At 39.4% G+C, this 14,204-nt stretch overlaps 1 protein-coding gene across 5 annotated transcripts in view; it reads right to left on the reverse strand.

The window, feature by feature from the left end:
• SORBS2 (sorbin and SH3 domain containing 2) overlaps window positions 1-14,204 on the reverse strand; it is a 288,776-nt gene that overhangs the window by 33,571 nt on the left and 241,001 nt on the right. For all 5 annotated transcript variants that reach the window (XM_036764812.1, XM_036764815.1, XM_036764816.1 and 2 more), the window contains 4 exons: window positions 12,393-12,481; window positions 9,053-9,099; window positions 443-557; window positions 210-338 (listed from right to left, as the gene is read on the reverse strand). In XM_036764812.1, the coding sequence (XP_036620707.1) occupies window positions 210-338; window positions 443-557; window positions 9,053-9,099; window positions 12,393-12,481 (380 nt within the window). The remainder of the gene's footprint in view (window positions 1-209; window positions 339-442; window positions 558-9,052; window positions 9,100-12,392; window positions 12,482-14,204) is intronic.

The following is a 14,204-nucleotide window of genomic DNA, read 5'->3' on the forward strand; positions in this document are numbered from 1 at the left end:
CAATGAAAATAGAATAATAAGAATTTATGGGTAGAAATATTAAGATTATTAATGAATTAGTGGGTATTTAAATAGATTAAGCTGATTTGTGAATTTGAATTTTGGGATTTAAATAAATATCACATTGATATAAAACTTTTACCCAGGATTATATTTTAAATAATACTTAGCCATATTGAATGCATTAATGAGGGAAAATTTCTTAATACCTTTCTCAGGGATAACTCCACATTTGTATCTGCATTAAAATTGTATTTGGCTATAGCTTCTCCAATTTCTCCGAGCTGAGCTGGGGGTGGTGGTCTTGCAGGTTGAGCTTTTTCTGGAGGGCTGAGTTTCTAAGATGAAAACAGTTACTTGTGCATGAATATGTATTATATCTGTACCAAACAGGTATCTGCTCTTTGCACATTAATCCAAGAGAAAAGGAGAATAGACAAACCTCTACGTAAGAGATTGGAAATATCCCTATTCGTCCGTGGTGCTCTCCCTCATACCAATTTTGATCAATCTTCCTGAGGATGTAGACAGTGTCCCCTTTCTTAAATGACAATTCCCTGCAATAGACATTTTTAAATATTAGTTTTATAATTGATTATATCCAAAGCAATGATTCTCCAAACCTTTATATAACTTGTCCAATGTTAACACACTGGCAAGCCCAGGTAGGTAAGCATTTCCCTCCTAACAATTTATGAGGCATATAAATCATTTTAGACATAACTTCAACTATACCACTATCACACACACACACAATGCCAAATGATGTCTCATGTTGTTTTAGTCAGTCAACTAACACCTATGAGTCAAGCTCTTTTCTAAATTCTAGGGATACAAATAAAAGGGCAAAAGACAGTCCTTGATCTCAAGGAGCTCAGTGAGATTAATACATATAAATGTGTGTGTGTGTGTGTGTGTGTGTGTGTGTGTGTATATATATATATATACACACACACACATATATGAATTTATACATGTGTGTGCATATATGTACACATTTTATTTTTATATTTTAATATATATATGACATAGCTAATAGTGCCTAATAAGTAAACATCAGGTTCAGAGTAAAAATTTCAACACACAAAAATGCCCTAAGCAAGAATCATACGATGAAACCTTGAATCTTATTTCAACAACTTACTAAGAAATATACATTTTAAATGCAAGATGGTACTACAAATTATATGTTGTTTTCTTTATGCTTTCCGTCTCTTTCAAACCTGAATGTTTCACAAAAATTTTCTTCGGCTTTCAGTTTTCAAATACTCAATTTAACCAGTATTTATCTACTGCTAATAATAAACAGCTCGTGTTCACATTGTGTGCTTGACAAGGTTTTTTAAGGTTTACAAAGCACTTTTCTCACAACCACTCTGCACAGCAAGTAGTACAAATATCATTTTTCCCTTTTCCCATCTGGAGTCCCCAGATATTAAATGACTCGGCCAAAGTCTGCTCTCTTGACTCAGAATCCAGCTCTCTTTCCATTACTATTTGCAAGATACTGTGCTAGGTTCTCCAGAGGCTTCCAGAGTGAGTCAGAGAATTAACCAGCCCTCGGGGTCATCTAGGTCAACCTATACTGAATAGTAATGGCCTTTATAACGTTCTCAACAATTAAGGTCTGCCTTTGCTGGACAACCTCCAACCAGGAAGAACACATTACCTGCGGCAGCCCACTTTTCTTTGCTCAGGTCAAGGTCACATTTGCTTTTTCAAATCTCCTTCCCCTAACTAGCTCTTCCCTCTGATAGAGCCATTCAAATCTCTCTTCCACATTACATTATTGTAATACAAAACAGAATACAGCACATACCGTGGTGGTGGGGGGAGGAAGGGAAGGGAACAAGGATTTATTAAGTGCTTACTACATGCCAGGCACCGTACTAAGTGCTTCATAAACATCACCTTATTTGATCCTCACAATAGCCTGGGAGGGAGATGCCCATTTTACAGTTGAAGAAACAGAGGCAGGCAGCATTTAAGGGACTTGCAGAAAGTCACACAACTAGCAGCTATTTGAGGTCGGATTTGAATTGACTAAACTCGGGGCTGTATCCATTGCACCACCTAGCTGTCATAGGAGAATGCATTCAGAAGTGGGAAAGAACTGCTTCAGATTGCAAGATCAGGTCTTGGGGAATGTCTCACCTAAGGGGTGACTTTGAAATTGGACTTTAAGGGAATGAGATGGATATGGAGGAAGAAGAAATGTGCAGAAGGAAGTGAAGGCTGTACAGTAGCAAGCAGCCCAGTTTCAAAGAAACATGGGCTATTGATAGGAAGAGAAGGCTGGAAAGATTGGCAGGAGCTGTTGTCACTGTTGTGCATCCTTCAGTTTTAAAGAGGACCAGTGACATCATGGGTGAGGTACAGGTGCACAAAATTGTCAGCCTCACTCTCTTCCAAAGTCATAGGAGTCCAGAGGCAAGAAAAAAGTCAGGACTGGCGATGGCCCAGGATGTGGTGGAAGTCCTTGGTGTCTTCATCTTCAATGTCTAAGCACTCCACAGTGCCATAGTATGGAGGGCTCGAATGGCTACTTGAGGACTCTGCATATGGCTCTATAGGCAATGAGTCTACAGTGAACCACTGAAGGTTCCCGAGCAGAAGGATGACCTGTTTTTTTTAGAGGACTTATTCTACAGTACTGTGTAGGAATGGTTTCACCGGCTTGTCACAGCTGCTGTTTTTATTGTCCCATTCTCTAACTTGGAACATTAGAGGCCATGCCTAGGTATGTGAATCCTAGAGCCACTCAACTCTGCACTCCCTGAGAACATGGTTTTCATATTTATCCCAAACACTTTCAACCCTGCAGCTACACGCTTCTCTCCTTTCCACCTTCTTCTCTGGGAATTATTCTCAGATCTGACTGTGTCTCTGTCTGTCTGTCTGTCTATCTATCTATCTCTATCTACCTATATAGCCATATCTAGCTATCTGTCTGTCAATCTATCTCTATCTATCTCTGTCTTTCTGTCTATCTATCTGTATCTGTCTGTCTGTCTATCTATCTCTGTCTGTCTATCTATATCTAGCTATCTGTCTGTCTATCTATCTATCGATCTATCCATCTATCTATCTACCTACCTACCTACACTGCTACCATTTCATTTGGAAAAAGGGGGAGTTAGTGGACGGCTCTATAGTTTCCTTTACCACACATGCGATTTCCCAAACCATAACGCTTAACCTGACCACCACTGTCTTATTCTTTCCCCCATCAGAATATAAGCCCTTAGAGGGCAAGGACAGTCTTAATTTTAATATTTGCATCCCCACTGCATAGCACAGTGTTTGGCACATATTAAGACCTTAATACACGTTTTTTTTTCACCAGGATAGTTAATCCACCAATAAGCATTTATTAAGTGCCCACTATATTGAGAAGCTAGGCAGTAAGACCAGATATGTATTTTTTAAAAATTGCTTAGACAGTAGAATGAATCCTCCAGCTGGGGTGATGGCAACGGGAATAGGAAGGAGGAGATGGATAGGAAAGGCAGAGACGGAGGATAATAACCTGGACAATGCCAGGCCAATGGCGGGGAGAGTTTCAAGAAGGAGGGCAATGGTATTACACAGCAGAGAAGTTGAGGAGGACAAAAAACTGAATGATTGATGGTGCTGGAAGGTGGAAGGTCAATTATGACCTTGGAAAAGAAAAGTTTCAGTTACAGAGATGATGAGGAAAGAGCCTGATTAGACCTGGCCTCCAACAGTCTGAGAGTTAATGGAAAGAAAGAGCTATTTTGGAAGCCTGAAGTAACAGCAGAGCCAAAGGACGATTTTTTTTTTCACAAGACTAATCAGGTGTTCTCTTTAAGCTGCTTTAGTTGATGCCATGAGAAATCCTTCATAAATAACAACCTATCATTCTTTATCTGTTTGGAAGTTTTCCTAACTTATGAAGACATCACTCAGTGAATATTTTTTCATTTGTTAGAATTCCTCAGATAAGGTGAAGGAAAAAAAATCCTTTACAACTCATTTGTCTTCTTGGTACAGAAGATATTAAAGCACACACAGAATCTTCTCTTTGCCATCCTTCCTATTGGAGACACTTCCCATTTAGGAGAAGATGAAGTTTTCAGTGGGCCTGGAGTCAGGAAGATCTGAATTCAAATCTGGTCTCAAATACTTACTAGTTTTGTGATCCTGGGCAAGTTACTTAAATTTTATTTGCCTCAGGTTCCTCAACTATAAAATAGGGATGATAATAGAGCTTACTTCTTAGGGTTATTGTGAAGATTAAATGACATAAAAATTGTGAAGTACTTAGCATAGTGCCTGACACATAATAAGCAAAAAATAAAGGCTTGTTTTCTTCCTTTTTTCCCTCTCACTTTTCTCTCTCCTTCCTTCTTTTCCTTCCTTCCTTCTTTCTTTCCCTCCCTCCCTTCCTTCCTTTCTTCTCAGGTGGACAGTAAACCATGGCATTAGTCTTATCACTCCTTTAACCTGGCCTTTTTCTGTTTTATTTTTATTTTTTCTTGACCACTGTGATTTTCTCCTCACTCTCAGATCCTATTGCCTCCGGCCCATCTTAGGCTTTGTATTAAAACCCATGTGTATGCCTTTTACATGGTGCCTTCCTTTCCTTTGCCTCTGGTCTTTCTGACACTTTCCCTGGGCTTTCTCACTGATGACTACTTGGCTAACAAGCTTCACCTGCTGACCTTTTTTCCAAAACAAAGCTGACTTCCCCTAAGACTTTGGTTACACTCTTGGTCCAGTGGCATGAATCTTCCATGGCACTGTGGTATCAGCCAGTCAGCCCTAAAACTTTGTTGAAACCAGGGATTATTAACCTGTTGTTTGTGAACTTGAAAAAAAAAGTTAACTGTGTTTCACTGTAATTGAAATTACTTTGTAATCCTATGCATTTTATATATTCAAAAATATTATTATAAGAAGGTCTGTAGCTTCACCAGATGGCCAGAGGGGCCCATGACACGAAACAGGTTTTAAAAAAAACCCAACCCTGGCTTAGATTATTTGTGCCTGTTCAGATTCAATAATGTAGTCATATGACAACTCCTATGTCATTAAATAATGGGGATGAGCACATGAAAATGATATAGTTATTAAATGTAGGGCTGCATTTCAGATATTCAGTGAGAATCAGCAGGATATAACCTTAATCTCAGTATGATTTGTCTCCGTGTGGATGGATTTTTTAAGGTCCATAAAATAAAGGTGAAGGTCATTTAATATAATTTAATAGAAAGTGTTTCCTATTACAAATGGCTAATTTTGTGGGAATCATGGGTTAATAAACTTTTTATAGCAAGACAGTGATTGCTTTTATAAAACCAAATGATTATTGAAGAACAATTACGGTAGTTTTAACAACATATTTATCATCCCAATATAACTGGTTAAAATGACACATTCTGGATGACTCTCTAATGGGTTTACTGTTCAATGGTCAAGCTATAGATTTTAACATAATTCAAATTTAAACATAATTAAAAGTCAAATTTTACAATCCCGTTATGGCTAAGGCAGATAATGCCAGATAGTTGTATCTCTAAAGTAATTTAAATGCAAATTATCAAAATGGGTTTGAGTTTTCCTATTAGAATGATAATAAATGTCTTTGCCTTCCTTTTCATTTACAGTGCAAAGCACAAAGCTTGGCATATAGTAAGCATTTAATAAATGCTTGTTGACTGCCTAATAGCTGTTCAGCTTCCTAAGCTATAATGTAATAAAATATCTTTTTATTATGTTTTTGGCAGAAAACTTTATGAAAATGTCCCGAATACTGCTTAATAAAATTGATGTTAGAGGGGGAAAATTTTTTAGTAGGTTGAATCAAAGAGTGGAAAGAAAACTGGATTTGGTGTCAGAGAACCTGGTTCAAATCCTGGTCTCATTACTGAGTATGTGACCTTGGGCAAGTGTGTTGGTAACCAAAAATGGGCTCCTTAGCACTTAGTCAACGAGTGCCCTTGAATAGTTTGGCTTTTTCCCCTGAACTAACTGAATGCTGTTTGTATGTTGGATTGGAGTAAGCTTGTCAGTCCCTTTACCTTGCTTCCCTTGCTTAAGCAGATCGAAAGAACCTGTGCTTTCCCTGGTGTACCTTACACCCCCACAGAAGCCGGATGGTTAAAAACAGCTTCCGTTGGAGCCAGAGGCTGCTACAGCCACAGCCAAAGCTGAAGCAGGAGCTGCTGGTAGCAGAGCTGACCTACATGAGGACTGAGGAGTGCTGAACAAGGACTTGAGGCCAGTGGGTAATCTTTTTACCATAGAGGGGAAGCATGTATATGATTTTGCTTTACACCATCGTGCTTCTCTGTGGCCTCCTGGTTACTCCTGTGAGGCGGACTTATTGGGCCTGGAAGCTTTTGATCAAAATATCAAAATGGGGATGCTGGTTTGTGGGTTGGTTACTGTGGAGCCTAAATATATGCTTTGATTCTTCTGCCTCCTACTTTGAAGATTCCTTATATCTCATGGTTCCAAACATTTCAGACATATATATGATCCTCTTTGAAATTATAAACTCTGCCCTCCTAATACAGCAAGTCATTATTTCCTCTTGAGTCTGCATTCTTATCAGGAAAACGAGGTAGATGGACTCCTAAGACTCACCTTAGGTCCTATCTCCAATGGTAACCCTTTCCCCATATTCTTAGTTAATTTATTTTATATTTCCTTCTCTCAAATTATCCTGTATCACTTTATCTTTGTATAAGTTGAATCCCCACATACATTCTTAATCACATAAGCTCCTTGAAAGCTGGCGCGTAGTGTACAGTGGATGAAGTAGCTAGTGAACACTTAGCATTTATATAGCAAAGTTCTACAAATGAGCTTCTTTCTTCCTTTCCTTCCTTCCCCCTTTCCCTCCCTCCTTCCTTTCTTCCTTCCTTCTTTTCCCCCTTTCCCCCTTCGCTCCTTCCTTCCCTCCCTCCCTTCCATTCATCCTTCCTTCCTTGCTTCCTTCCTTCTTTCTCCCCCAGTGGGCAGCATAGGATCTTGCATGTATGGAGTAGATGTTTACTGTTTACTGAATTGGAACTAATTGGCTAGATACCATCAAAAATCCCTTTAAGTGTTAAGTCCTATTAATGCTGCTCTATAAAAATACCCAGATTCCACGTTTAAGAATTGATTAAAACACACACACACACACACACACACACACACTCTCTCTCTCTCTCTCTCTCTCTCTCTCTCTTTCTCTCTCTCTCCCTCCCTCCCGGATCTGTGATTTCTTTGCTGTAGGGAACTCCTTTACAGACAGGGGTCAGTGCCTGTCCAGCAACTGGTGCTTTGGGAAATCGTCCAGAGCACTGAGAGTTTAAGTGACTTGTCCATGGTTACACAAGATAGTATGGATGACCAGCAGAATTTGAACTCAGGTCTTCCTGAATCTCAGGCTAGTTCTGTAGCCATCCCACGATGCTGTGGCTTGAGAATAGAAGCTTATTTCTAATTCAATTTGTTTAACACATTCCAGCAGACTCATTCTTAGATCCCCTTGTTTAATATTTTGATTACTTTTCCTATGCTGAAGATGAGGAGGGGCTAAAGGATGAACTGGTGTTATTTGTTATGGAGAAGAGAACACTTGGAGGTATTTTGGTCTCAGCTATATACACATATAAGGAATGATGACCATCTGTTCTGTCTCCACTATGGATAGTACAAAATTTCAGGGAAGGATTTAAAATAAGAAGAAGAATTCCATCCCAGTGAGGGATTCTTAAATATTGGAGTGGGTTTTCTGGGTGGCGATGAAATCTATTCATTCCCCTGGAGACTTCTAAAAGAAGATAAATTATTTTCTCCCTGGAAAGGATTAGATATAGTCCTGCTTGAGGAATTCACAGGATTTCGAGTTGGAAGGTACCTTAGAGAGGATGTAGTCACCTCTCCAAATAAACGACCTGCTAGCCCTAAGATTGGGTGGCATTGGCAACTGCGCGCAGGAAAGTAAGAGCTTTAGTAAGAGCTCTTTAGTAAGAGCTGCTAAGGAAAGACTAAAGGGGCCCCTTTAAGGAGGAAGGCACATCTCGAAAAGGTGAGAAAGCATCTATTTTCCTAATGCCTCTCAGTAAACTTTCAGGGCATACCATACAGGGGTGGGGAACCTATGGCCTTGAGGCCACATGTGGCCCTCTAGGTCCTCAAGCGTTGCCCTTGGACTGAATCCAAACTTCACAGAACAAATCCTTTTATTAAGTGGATTTGTTCTGTGAAGTTTGGATTCAAAGGGCCATACCTGAGAACATTGAGGGCCATGTGTGGCCTCATGCTGCAGGTTTCCCACTCCTGCCCTAGAATAACAAGACACGACCAGCTTCTGCCCACAACAGCCAGGTGGTGTAGTGGATAGAGCACCAGCCTAAATTCAGCCTGAGACACTTACTAGCTGTGTGACCCTGAGCAAGTCACTCAACTCTGTTTGCCTCAGTTTCCTCATCTGTAAAATGAGCTGGAGAAGGAAATGACAAACCACTCTAGTATCTTTGCCAAGAAAATGCCAAATGGGGTCACAGAACATAGGACATGACTGAAACGACTCAACAACAGGTAATTAAGTATGTCTTTGCATCTTTGCAACAGGCCCACAGTCTACACTAGCCATTAGTTTTGGTCCCTGGGTGTTGGCGGGCATTTCAACAACAACTTGCTTTTCATACAGCAGGCACTCTATGCATACCTGTCCAAATAACACTTAATTATAAATCCATTTAAAAATACAGATCTTATACCTTGTCGTAGAATTTAATTACAGGAGACTGAGCCAGGTTATGTTGGACAGAGAATTTTTGTGACCACGACCCTCTGAATTCCTTTCTTACTTTTCTATTTGTTAGACTCTAATTTGTTTGATGTATTTCATATCCAGATGTTTTTCACTGACCCCCGAATAGAAACAGGTTCAACTGTCAAATAAAATCTCAATGAAACTGGAGCGAATGTCAGAGACAGAGTCTGCTGAATGCAAATCCTACTATGACAATATTTCCTTTTTGTGGCATTAAAAATCCATCATAATTATGTGAATATTTGTACTACTTACTTAGATGTCTGGGCCTTAAAATCATAAACAGCTCTGGCTGGCAGCCTCTGAAATGGAAGGCAAACAATTAGCACTGACCTGGAAAACAAATGGATTTTCATTTTTTCAGCCTGAAAATCAATTTCACATCGATGAAAACAGATGAGAGTCCAATTCCTCAAAAGGTCTGTAGTTTCACCACCATGGACCCTCCCTCCCTGGATGTAGATTGCAACTCTTTGATGCTTTATCAGATAGTTTTCATTAGTTGCCAAAACCAAGTAGATTCACTGTCTTATGGCTGCCTCCTGGTTTCTGAACTGAGGATCACATGGCATCATGGACATAAGGAATGGAAGGAACCTTAGAGGCTATCTGGTCTAACACTCATTTTACAGATAAGGAAACCGAGGCATGGGGCAGTTCAGTGACTTACCCAAGGTCACACAAGTCACAAATGGCAGAGACAGGATTTGAACCCTGGTCCTATGACTCCATCAACATCTTTTCAACTATACCACAACTTAGCTAGGCTGGTCCTTGGGTAACATAAAGATCATCTGTGACTAGGCCCATAGTTGAAGGCTTTTTAGCTCAGTAGGAGCATCAGGTGAACTTGTTTATGGCTGGCAAAGAGTTGGAAGAACCCAAGGACCTCATAAAACCACAATGAGGCATTCAGTGGAGAATGCCAAGTTGAATGACTGAAAATATATGGAATTTGCTTAGTTTTCTACTCAGTTGCATTTCAAGAGAGTTGAGAGAAAAAAATGGAGGCCATATGCTTATTATATAGGACTAAGTATTAATCTAGCAAAAGCCTAGGTGCAGGGGAAAAAAAAAACTCATTTGTCTTCTCCATTGTTCCCCTATGAAGTTCCCAAAGAAAAGGGACATTATTTTTTGGACTGAAAGAGAGCAGGGTAGATTTAATACTTAAAAGGAATACTTTTTATTGGGAGTCTAGCTCTATATTTCTTCTGAAGTGAATCAGGGTATAAATAAAACCTTAAAAGGACAGGATCCAAGCCCTAAAACCACTAACCATCCTTTTTTTTTAAGATGGAGGGTCATTAAGAAATTAACAATTAGTCTAATAGCTAGAGGCTGTCATTTGCAGGTGAACATCTGGTGCTTTCTAGGGGAGATGAGTAGGGACAGGGAAGAACCTGGCTTTTAGGGTTAGTCAGGCCCTCAAATCTTGGGGGCTCACTGTGCTGTGTAGGGATATCTGAAGGTGTCATCCTTCTGAAGTGGAAAGAATGTCGAGGAGAAGGTTGATGATAATATTTTAATTATTATTATTTAAATAGCACTTGCTATGTGCTAGGTACTGTGTGAAGTGCTTTAGAAATATTGACACCCCCTTTTTTTGGAGGAGGTAAGGCAGGGCAATTGGGGTTAAGTGACTTGCCCAAGGTCACACAGCTAGTAAGTGTGTCAAGTGTCTGAGGCCGAATTTGAACTCAGGTCCTCCTGACTCCAGGGCCGGTGCTCTACTCACTGTGCCACCTAGCTGCCCCCTAGAAATATCATCATATTGAATGCTCACAATAACCCTAGGAGGGAAGTGTTTATTATTATCACCATTTTACATATGAGGAAACTGAGACAAACCACAATTAAGTGACTTGCCAAGGGTCACACAGCTAAGAAGTATCTGAGGCAGTATTTGAACTCAGATCTTCCTGACTCTGGGCCTGGTGCTCAATCCACTGTGCTGCCTTCTGGTTAGTCCACAGTTTAGTAATCCTCATCGGCTTTGATGGGAGTGGGATCCACACCAAACTGGACCTTCATGGAGACAGACCCTTATACTGCCCTCCTACTCTGGAGTCACACAGACTAAGAGCCAGCTTTGGAGGAAAGAGGACTTTCTGGAATGGCTCTTGGCCCTCAGGGTCCACTCAAATTCTCTTCCAATCCCACCACAAACTGCCAAACTTCAGAACCGTTTTGGGATTCAGCCACCTGCACCTAAGGAACCCACCAGCAATATTTCACTGTGACCTAGTATCCTCATTGACAAAACAGAAGTGTTCCTAAGGAGGGACTTTCCGGCCACTACTGGCAAACATGATGACCAATGAATGGATGGAAAGTTTACGGCTCTGTGACTTCCCTTGGTAGTTAGTGGTAGAACTACACGTGGTTAGTATCAAACTCCAAGGACCTACTGTCCCAGGCAACCACCCGAAGCCATGGCCTACCTCCCAGGCTGGGCTATTCTTCATGTAGAAATGAAGAAAAGTTTCTTGGGATCCTTGCTCCTGCCTGATTTTTCAGATACATTCTTATTTGGTGAGTGATTTATTAGATAACTCACCTTAAATATAAGTACAACATTTTATATAAATATATGTACATAAATATATATAACTATAAATTATATCATATGTAAATATAAATATATAAATAAGTACATTTTATATAAATACATGAATACATAAATATATAATATATAATTATATATTATATCATATATAAATATTATATATATAAATATTAGATCACTCACCTTAAATATAAGTACAACAAATATTAATGGTTTCTAGAAGGATAGGGACTGAGCCTGTGAATTTTTGGTATCATCAACTGCTAAATGCGGAAACTTTCAATGCAGATCAGAACCTTCTCTTCAATTTATATAATCTTAAAGAGTGGCCTAGAGTACTGAAAAATTAAATGACTTTCCCAAAGTTTCACAATGAGGATGTTTTAAGGCAGGACTTCAACCAAGGTCTTCCTCCTTCTGTCTCTCTTATTCCAAGGCCCTCCATAACCTCTGTGCCCCAATTAATGAAGGATCCTTGGGAAAGTTCAAATCCCCTGAATCACGTGGACAAAATGTCTTTGGTAACAGCCAATTGGTAGGGAGTTTGAATGTCAACTAGATGCCAATTTCCTAGACGCCATTCTCCTCCACTCCCTTGAATGAATCAGAACCAGTCATTGAACCTTGACCCACACCCTAGGTTCAGGTTTCCTATTCACCCCCTGCCCCTGCCCAGTGCTTGGTTCTGCTTGATTCAGTTAAGAACTCTAGAAAAACCAGTTGGTTTTACTGGCTTTTGCACCCCCTTCTGCCAGACACCACAGTAGGACACTAACCTATTTCCATCTCCTTTGCCAGTTTTTATATTGTATTTCCCCTCAATAAACCTGGTTTGTTTTTCTTTTTCTCTGCCGACTCCTGTCTTGTGGAACTCCACCCATCTCCATGTATTGCACCTTGGAATCCTGAGATCTCATGTAAACTCCATTTAGATACTTACTTAGCTCGTATAGAGACACATACATCACTTTAAACTTCTGGAGCACTTTCAAACCTGCTGTCTCATTAGACCTACTATTTAACTACCTCTCTTTCTGGGGTTCCTCTTCTTTCCCTGGGAGCACTTCGACCCAAGTCAGTGAAAGCTGATGAATAACTTCTAGGAGACTCTTGGTCTATTGGAAAGAACAGCAGTAAGAACATGGTGATTATCAGCTCGGTTTAAAAAAATAACCAACAAACGCAACCATTTCTCAAGATTGCTGATTGTCTTCTAAAAGATAAGAAACTTATAACTGGATGTGCAACACAACTGAAAACAAAAGTACAAAACTCAAAGCTAAGTTACACACTTGTGACGCACAGTTCACAAGAAGGTTGTGCTTGAAAACAGGTGAAAATATCAGAGACCACAAGAAATTAAGTGGAAAAATGTTGAATGACAATGGTGTAACTAAAAGTGATTCTTATGTTTCTGAATGATGGCCTGGGAAGACATGAACTGATGTATGGAAAAATACTGAATCAATGGCAGGAGAATTTTGTATCCCAATACTTGTCTATTCTTCATGTTTCCTACCCAAAGGTCAGCATGAGAGAGCCTACTGGGGAATTACAAGAGGAACGTTTGGAGGTTATACTCAAAACAAAGGCCCTCGGGAACATTTCGCTAAAATAGAATAATTTAATATTTTGGTCACGGGAAGAAACAGATGATAAAAGAAAGAATTGAAAAGGAGAGATTATGATCAAGCCTTTTTAAAATGCATTTTCCAAAGATGCAACACCCTGTTATATGTGACATTCCATTGTGCCCAGCTGATGTAATTTCTTGTTAAAAAGTCTATTTTTATCTAAAAAACAAAAAACCAAGTGTTTAACTTGACTCAACAATTAGAACAGCTCATAGGCTACCAATGTTTGGCCTGCTCCATTTACCCTAGCACATAAGTTCTGTAATTCTAAGAATTGCCTGTGAAGACAAGGGAAATTATTTAAAACTTTTAAAAAGCTTTTTAGCACTGAAGAAGAATTATCTGAGTACTCCAGAAACTTGTTGCTGACTCCCCCCTCCCCGCCCCCGCCAAGCCTCACAGATATCAGTTAAAAGTCTATTAAATCCCATTAGCAAATTCAGCTAGTCTGACTAACAGGAGACACTAAATACGAAGTCACTATCTGATCTAATTTTGAAGAAATAGACAAAAGGCCCTAGAGAAACATCTACGACACAGAATGATCAGCTGAAGTAATTCACACATACATGCATAGATCATATGTATTACATATATAATACATATGTGTTATACATTACAGTCCCTTTATGATTACATATACCCCTATATATAGTTGGTATGCATATACATATGTATATGCACATGTATGTGATATAGATATACACACGTGTGTTTACCTAAGTGATATCTACATGTGTGTGTCTGTATGTGTGTATACATAAACAACATATTCTGATTCCTTCAAAGAATTCTTAACCTGGGGGCTATAAACTTAAATATTTTGATAACTGTGTTTCAGTGTAATTGGTTTCTTTTGTAATTCTATATATTTTATTTTATATAGAAGACATTATTCTGAGAAGGGTTCCAGGTTTTGCCAGATTGCCAAAGGGGTCGATGATACAAAAAACAGGTGTAATAGCCTTTGACCTAGTACCTACCATGAACCTGTTGATTGAGTTTAAATATTAATTTAATTGAATTCAATTGAAAATTAAAAGATTGGGCCTGGCTTACAGTCGTATGTTGGGGGAAAATAACCCAAAGCAATCCTGGTTTCTATTATCAATGTAGAAGCAATGGTGAAGCTACTTTGTCACAGGCTATGAGGGAGTCTTGGTACCACCAACAGGGGGAAACCAAGTGGCTACTCAGTTATTTC

This window comes from Trichosurus vulpecula, chromosome 6 (assembly GCF_011100635.1).
Source record: "Trichosurus vulpecula isolate mTriVul1 chromosome 6, mTriVul1.pri, whole genome shotgun sequence".
In the NCBI taxonomy this organism is placed as follows: domain Eukaryota; kingdom Metazoa; phylum Chordata; class Mammalia; order Diprotodontia; family Phalangeridae; genus Trichosurus; species Trichosurus vulpecula.